An 8403-nucleotide genomic window follows, 5' to 3' on the forward strand; every position below is an offset into this window, starting at 1 on the left:
TATAAGATCGAGAGCCAAGTGGATTGAGGCAGGTGAAAAGAACTCATCATATTTTAGTAAGCTGGAAAAGTGTAGACAGCAGAGAAATCTAATCTCAAGCTTGTTGATAAATGGGACTGAATGTAAAGATTTCAGGAAGATTGAAAAGGAAGTCTTCACTTTTTATTCCAAATTGTACTCCTCAGAATATTCAGCAGCTGATTCTGATAGTTTCTTTGATAAGATTCATAATCTCATCCCATGTATTGACAAGCCTTTCAAAGATCTGTGTGATTCAGAGTTTAAAATTGAGGAACTGGATTTGGTGGTCATGAAAATGGCATTAAACAAGTCCCCAGGGACAGATGGACTCACTACTAATTTTTATCAATTCTTCTGGAAGGACCTAAGAACTTTATTGTTTGATGCATTAAAGGAATCGATAGAGAAAAAAGAACTGATGCCGAGCATGAAACAAGGGTTGACCGTGTACTTTTCGGTATTTGAAGTTTCGTTTCAGAAACAAAAACGAAAAAACGATATTTAAAAGAATTTTCATTTTTTTAATTTTTGATAAAGAATAAAATGGGCGAAAATAACTTGTTTTTTCATTCGGTGGTAACAAATAGCCGTCATACACTTAAAATTAGACGTGCTTTTTTGGATTCCTTCGTGATTCAAATAATGAAAGTATACTAGCGCAAAAACAAAAAAATAGACGCATTTTCAATGTCTGAAACGGGAAGTACTTCTTCTGCGCGTTTTTTTATGGCGCGCGCACACCGTCCCCCACACAAGAGATCGACGGCCTTAAAGTTACACTGGAATAAACAGAGGATGGACCATTACGTTGTTTTTAGGAAAACTAAGAGAGTGACACTCCGGGACGAAGACATGACTGCAGAAAAACTGGGTCGCATCTTTCAGGTAGATATGTAAACTTCGCAAACTTTGCTTTCAGCAGTTTTTTTATGAACGTTATTGTTCTTCCTTACTGCGGAACGGCTAACGTTAACATTTGGTGATTTCATGTAGGCCTACTTTTACTAATACTATGTCTAGCCGTCTTCATTGTGCTAATATGTGAATTGTGCACATGTGCTAATGTGTAAATAGTTATTCATTGACTTTTACCGGCTACTAGCTAATAAGTAAGCGTTTAGAGCCTATTAACCGTGTGCACAGGAGTAACACGTTAGCAGAGCAACGTGATTTACGGAAACTTTTCTTAAACAGGTATCCGCGCATACTCTGTACATCACGGATGATTCAAACGTGGCTATGTTCCCCGGTGCGGTCTCTGGTGTTTTCAGCGCATTAGACCTTACACCCAGAGGTCACTATGAAGTCCACGGAGAAGACATGGAGTCAATTCCAACAGCAGGTTCCAGCGGGCAGCGTTTTGCATTTATGCGAGCACCAGCTGTGGCAGCGTCTGCACCTTCACGTTCACAGCAGGCTACTTCAAGTTTCCCCTATGTCCTCCAAAACATTTCAGAGGTAGGATGAGTCTGTGTTCTTGAATATTAAATTACAGAACAGGCAAAATAAAAAGAAACATAAGGTGCATGGATAGTTGAATTGTTAAGAATAGCAAAGCTGTTTTAGTACAATTTGCCTATAGCAATCACTGAATGGATTTGTGGCCTGCTGTCTTTTACAAGATATGTAAAATTATTATGTTTTGTTTTACAGATCAGTGTACTTTGCAGATGTAGTTGGTGGGAGGTTGATTCCCAATAGAATGGTGGTTGTACGATTCCTGGAGTCTGAGGCTACGCTTCAAGGGATAGTAGGAAAAGTGCAAGATGCCATTGGTAATTACAACCCAATAATTTTGACAGATGCACAGGGCAATGCAATTCTGGAGTCGGAGGGCACAACAGGTGAGCCATAATATTACAGCTAAAGCCCATATCTTATGGAGAGACATGTCTTACCAGACTCTTTGTAATATTTATTGGGTAATATGGTATTGGCTTCTAAACAGGTTTCTTTGGTTTTGTTTTTCATCTGTAGGGTCACAGTACTGGAGACAAAATGCACGAAAAATTCTTGCTGTGCCTGAACAAGACTTTAATTGCCTCCAGGGAACAAAGAGGAAGAAACTGAGGTATGTGAAGAAAAATGTATATACTATAGGATGAACATCAATATAGAAGAATTAATTTGATTTAAATCCTATAATAGCAGTAAGACATCACTACATAAATCATCATCTATCAGTAAGTGATGTGATGTTTCTTTAAGCCAGTAAGTAGCTTTGACATCTGATTATCCATTTTTATTTGTAGCAGCCGTAAAGATGATGACAGTGCCAGTTTGGGAGAAGTGAGTGACAAAATAGAAGAGTTGGTGTTGGCATCTCAAAGTCTGCCAGCTGTCACAGCAGCAATCAAAGAGCTCACTGATCTTGCAGTTGCCCAGAAAGTCACAACCCCCAAGCTGCAGACACTCAAGGAGGGATTTAGCTGCGTGGTTTGTATGAGTATGTTCAAATGTTGCTTAGTAAATACATTACATCTACACTAACATTTTAATTACAATTAAAACAATGTCAAACCACATTCAATCATTACTTTGGACAAACATTTTTTTACCAAACATAGGCTCTTTATTCAGCAGTGTCCATTTAAATACTTAGGCACAGACAATCAAGATGCAGGTCTACTGTAACATAACATTCAAAAGTTTACATGCACATTTAATTTGGGTTCTCCTTGCAATATTGACTATGAAAGTATAGCTTTTCAAATTGATTACAATGTCAGTATGGGTGACGGTACACTGTTCACAGTAATGTAAAACTAAAAAGTTCACATTTAAAATGGGACTGTAGTTGCATATATTGAATCAAGTACCTGTAAATTTTTCATTTTTCTTGCTTGCTAATTGAGAAAATGTACTGATTTTGCCCCTCATCAATTATAGACAAAAATATAGACAGGGACTTTCTCAGAACAGCGTGAACAAGAGGAATTACAGAATAACCAAAAATATTCTGCATGCTGTCTGTAAATTTATGTCAAGACTGACTTTGAACCTATAGTTTGAACTAAATTCAACATAAATGGATAACAGTCTCACTTATCTGATTTACTTTTGCAGACATCATTGAGGATCCAGTGTTCTCACTGTGCTGCAGAAGCATTATTGGCTGCAAGACATGTGTGGAACAGTGGCAAGAGACATCACAGCACTGTGCAAAATGCAGGGAGAGTAACAACGGAGTTCTACAAATTACTGGTCTAACAGCTGCATTTTCTGTATTGAAATCTTTTTTTGCAGAGGAGTAATGTAGTGTGTACACACAAATGTTTACAGTCAGTTGATTTTTTTTTTGTCTGTTCTGTACAGTTTACAGATGCAGTGGTTCATACATTTCTCTGAGTTATGTTTATGAGAGAGAGCAGAGCTTCTTTGTATGGCATAAAGTCACCATTTACGGCTCTAAAAAACAAATGTGAAATATCAGGATATTTTTCTGCAAAATGACTCTCTGTTCTAAGTTTGTCCTGTTCGGTTGTGAAGGGATCAACTCCAAAAGTCGAATGTTCTTTGAGTGCAGATCCCAAGTGCTGCCTGTACAGGTCTGCTGCTTCAAGTGCATTTGGCAAGAGCTCTGGAGAAATTCTTCTTTTACACCCATGTTCTGCAAAGTGATTTGGTATGCCTTTTCCTGTAAAAAATAGAGGAGGTGTTTAAATGTTCATTATCAGGGTTGTAAGCAATCTGACTTTTTTTTTTTTTTTTTTTACCTGGGATTCTATGAGCATTCCATGATTCTACCACACTTGCAAGACCAATGTTACACAGCTGACAGGTTAGATTGGACACACAGTATCGCACAAGGTTATCCTCCATATCTATCTCCTCCTGGTCCATCAGCTGGAGTAGGGCAGTTTTTAGTGGGTAGTTGACACGGTTGTTGATTTCAGGCCAAATCCTTTCAACTGTGTGGTTCTAAAAGAGTTAAAAGAAACATGTCTTAAATGTACGTAGTAGTACACGTAATAGTATAAGAATTTCAGCTGATGTTAATGGTACTTAAATCTTACTCTTGTGGATGAGGTCTGTAAATAAGGCAGTCTCTCCTGATTGAAGCGATTATGTGACAGCATCTCTTGCATGAACAGTGTTAAATAAAATTCCTTTCCATGGTCTACTCGCACCTGGTCCCACATACCATAGGTGATCACTGCAGGTCTGGTACAGGAAAAATAAAGAACATTTATTAACTATTTTGCTTTAAGACCAGCAAAGGTGTTATTATTTTGAATGTTCATTCATGTTTTTTTTGGGTAATATTTTAGTTGTAGTAGGACAACATATATTTCTTAAGTTTCTTTGCAATGTCACTGTCATGCTCAGACTTTAGATGTATGTCAGAACAATTGAAAGATATGTGGAAATCCAAGAACCTTGTTCCATTCATAAATGAACACTGATTAATTGCAATAAAGTAGTTAAATGATTCATGTGCAATTCCATTTTATTTATTTTTACATTAATAGAAAATGTTGATCAAAATGTTTGGTAAGTTCTTAATATATTATATTCAGGAACATAACCAGACCCATCTGTTGCATGTCTAATTTAAATTCAAATATTGTAAATTTGGGTGCAGCTCATGTCCAATATGACTAACATGTCCATCAAAACACTTAAGATGAAATAAATGGTTTGAGAGGTTGTATTACCTGAAAACATATTCATAGATGCTCAAGTTGTTTTTGATTGGCATTGTGGAATGACTCACAATCTTTTTACTGAATCCATCTACAGCTAAAACATGGGTGACTCCAAACATTACAAGTTTCTCGTTTTGGTCCAGGTGAACCTTGTGCCCCATGCATTCAGCATGGTACGGTGTGGGATTAAGATTCCGAGCTCCCTTACAAAAAAATCACAAAAATAAATGACAGCTGACTGGATAAAGGCAGATTTGATCATACGTTTGAGGAAGAGTCAAGTAACTGTTAAAGCAGGGCGTACATCTGTTAAACAGAATTAGGCCCTACCATTACATGATGTATATCACAAATATGACAAAGAACATTGGAATACAGTTCTAGTGGAAGATTAAATAACATAGGCTACCTGGCGTCTTGCTTCATGATAAGGTTGATGCACCTCTCTTAAAATTGACCCAATTCGTCCCTCTGCAGCATGTACCCCTTTTGTGGACAGATAGCCCTTCATCATTTTGCGGCCATATGTTGGGCCCACCTGTTTAAAATAAAAGATCATGCTACTACTAGAACAACAAATGTAAAGTAGCTTATTCTGAAAGCAAATGTGTAAAGCTAAAGTATTGTGCTAATTAACTGTACAAATACCAGTGAGAGACATCTTTAAAATAACTAACGTTACCCACCACCCGCAAGACGCTAAAACGCGCGGGCGCGCGCACACAGTCTAGACTAACCCCCTTACAACCCAGTTAAGACAACCATACACAGTCATAAGGTGAAGGAAGAAAGTACCTTACCTCATTTATAGCTTGTGTCACCTCAAGCTCCAACCGTGTGTCCGAGAGTCGACAGCTAGTGATTTGCTCAGCACAAAACTTTCTAACATTTCTCGCAGAAAATCCTCTCACTTCCCCGTGTTCATATGACAGACGCTCTGATATAATTTCCGATGACAGGCCTTGTTTTGCCATCTCCATGATCACGTCTGAGTATTTTTCCAACGTCATGATGTCCACACTACAGTGTTTGCCATAAGTTTGCGCATCACTTGTACAGGTTGTTGACCTACTAAAACTTCCGGTTCAGACAAAATAAATAAAGGGCCCTTTCTCGTTCTTTTTTCTTGGGTTTTTCGTTTCTGATGTGCGAAAGGACAAAATGAAAAAAACAATTGTTTTACGTTTTTCATTTTAGCTTTTTAAGTTGAGAATTAAATAAGTGTCTCATTTTCTTTTTTAAATTATACTTTCTGAAACGAAACTTCAAATACCGAAAAGTACACGGACCATAACCCCGATCCCTAAATCGGGTAAGGATAAAAGAATTTTAGACAATTTAAGACCCATCACCTTACTAAACACTGACTATAAGATCCTGTCTGGAGCTGTAGCTGAGAGGCTAAAGAAAGGCATCTCAAACATTATCAGTGAAACACAATCAGGTTTTTTGAAAGGAAGACTAATTCATAACAATATTAGGCTGGTTTTGGATCTCCTTGAATACAGTGAATTAATCCAAGAGAGAGGATACATCCTGTTCTTGGATTTTTACAAAGCATTTGACTCAGTTGAACATACGTTCATATTAAAAACTCTGCAGTCTTTTGGTTTTGGAGAGGAATTTATCAATGTTATAGAGATGCTATATAATGACATTAACAGCTCTGTTTTGCTAGAACATGGTACATGTTCAAGGTTTGAGGTTAATAGAGGGATAAGGCAGGGATGTAGCAGCTCACCACTTCTGTTCATCATGGTTGCTGAGCTGTTGTCTATTTTGATTAAAAACAGTCACATTGAGGGGTTAACTGTGATCGGTGAACAGATAATAATCAGTCAGCTCGCAGATGATACCACCCTGTTTCTAAGAAATGAGGACCAGATTCCTTTAGCCTTACAGGCGATCAACCACTTCTCCAAAGCTTCTGGCCTACAGCTGAATATTAATAAATGCGAAATTCTAGCTCTGCATGAGTGTCCCCTGCAAGCAATAAATAATATACAGATCAAAAAAGAGGTTAAGTATCTAGGCATTGTAATTTGCAAGGATAAGACATCAACAGAAAATAAAAATATCTGTACCAATATAGAAAAGTGTAAGTCAATTTTAAACAGGTGGCTGCAAAAGGACATAACTCTGTTTGGGAGAATCTTGCTAACCAAAATGGACAGTCTATCCAGACTAATCTATCCAACCTTTTCTCTGCCCATATCTCCAAAACTAATTAAATCTATAAATAATCTTAATTTTAGGTTCATATGGAGGAACAAATGTCATTATATAAAGAAAAATGATATGATTAAGAATTATGAAGAGGGTGGGGCTAATGCCACTTTGATGTTATGAATGGTGTACTAAAATTGAAATGGTTAAGATCTTTCATTAGGAACAAACATTCCTTTTGGAACATTATTCCCACTGTGATTTTTGGCAAAATGGGTGGAATAGACTTTTTGTTAGGTTGTGACTTTGATTGCAGTTCGTTACCTGTTAAACTCTCAGCTTTCCATCAGCAGGTCCTTCTCTACTGGAAATTAATCTATAAACATAACTTTACTCCTCACAATACCCCTATATGGAACAACAGGTATATCCGTTTGTGTAGGAAATCTGTGTACGTGGATGAATGGAGATCTAAAGGGATTTGGGCTGTAGCTCATTTTATGGATGATAATGGGGTCTTATTAAAACATGAGACGTTTTGTGAGAAATTTGATGTAAGATGTACTGTTAAGAGATATAAATCCCTAGTGAAAGCCATCCCAGTCTCTTTGAGATCAATGATAAAAGAAGATATTGTGCACTCTAAAATTTCTCCTGGACTGAGGCAGCTCTGCATAGCTGGAGTTGAATTTGGTGACAGCAGGTTTACAAACAAAGTGATCAGGAATATTTTGATAAACGAAATTTGCCCTAATCCGGTTAAAAGAAATTATATCCTTAAAGAATTTGAGACCATGGAGGTTAAGGCGATAAGAAAAAAGTATATCTCACTTCCTCTTTCCCCTAAAGTAAAAGAGGTTCACTTTAAAATCATTAATGAGATTTATCCAACCAATGAATTCTTAAGACGGAAATTTAACTTAGATGTGAACGCCTGCACATTTTGTGAAAATGATATTGAAAGTCTGGATCACTTGTTTTTCAACTGTGAATCAGTGCACTCCTTCTGGACTGACATGTGGAGCTGGCTACAGTCCAGGAGAATTCAGTTACCACATTTGACGGTGACAGTAATAAAGTTTGGAATACTTGCTGAGAATGCAGATTTTGACCTGTTGATTAGGACGTTTTTGTTAATGGGAAAAATTTTTATTCACAAATGCAGATACTTTAAAGCTAAACCATGTATAAACAGATGGCTGAATGACTTTAAACTCTGGGCTAAATCGCTGAAACTTGTGAATACTAAGAAAGCCCATAAACTTGTTGTTTTATTTAAAGAGTTTAATCTATGTTAAAAAAAAAACAAAAAAAAAAAAAAAAAAAAAAACCTCCCTATTTTATAATCATGACTGCCCTTTTTGCTCGTGTTATTTTTCGCCTTTGGTTCAAATCCTTCAGTGACTGTTCTTTCTTTTTGTACTAACTCTTTTAGCTTTGTGCTTATTGCTTTTTTGTTTTGTTTTTTTGTTCGTTTTGTTTGTTTGTTTTCTTGCTATAATGCTCAACCGAGGATGTAACATAATCGGATTAATGACGGTGCCTTGTATGTTATACAAACTTTTAA

The 8403-nt window shown here is 36.8% G+C and overlaps 2 protein-coding genes across 5 annotated transcripts; one reads left to right on the forward strand and one right to left on the reverse strand.

Annotated features, from left to right (window-relative positions):
• The first annotated feature begins 468 nt into the window (after nucleotides 1-468).
• Nucleotides 469-4194, forward strand: LOC120735063. Of its 4 annotated transcripts, XM_040034252.1 has the most exons (6): nucleotides 469-906; nucleotides 1216-1479; nucleotides 1675-1865; nucleotides 1999-2092; nucleotides 2274-2467; nucleotides 3088-4194. In XM_040034252.1, exons 2-6 carry the CDS (start codon nucleotides 1322-1324, stop codon nucleotides 3273-3275), a joined length of 825 nt encoding a protein of 274 aa, XP_039890186.1. In that variant the 5' UTR covers nucleotides 469-906; nucleotides 1216-1321; the 3' UTR covers nucleotides 3276-4194. The 4 variants fall into 4 exon arrangements, with proteins under 4 accessions (XP_039890186.1, XP_039890178.1, XP_039890193.1 ...); XM_040034244.1 differs by having other exon boundaries at nucleotides 469-1479; XM_040034259.1 differs by having other exon boundaries at nucleotides 469-1479; nucleotides 2274-2457.
• LOC120735054 lies at nucleotides 3330-5968 on the reverse strand. The gene is made up of 6 exons (XM_040034233.1): nucleotides 5471-5968; nucleotides 5080-5208; nucleotides 4680-4873; nucleotides 4038-4185; nucleotides 3738-3942; nucleotides 3330-3658 (listed from the first exon to the last, which is right to left on the reverse strand). The coding sequence occupies exons 1-6, from the start codon at nucleotides 5678-5680 to the stop codon at nucleotides 3354-3356; spliced, it is 1191 nt and encodes a 396-aa protein (XP_039890167.1). The 5' UTR covers nucleotides 5681-5968; the 3' UTR covers nucleotides 3330-3353.
• Nucleotides 5969-8403: the final 2435 nt, after the last annotated feature.

Source organism: Simochromis diagramma, unplaced genomic scaffold (genome assembly GCF_900408965.1).
Source record: "Simochromis diagramma unplaced genomic scaffold, fSimDia1.1 OVJJ01000334.1, whole genome shotgun sequence".
NCBI lineage: Eukaryota > Metazoa > Chordata > Actinopteri > Cichliformes > Cichlidae > Simochromis > Simochromis diagramma.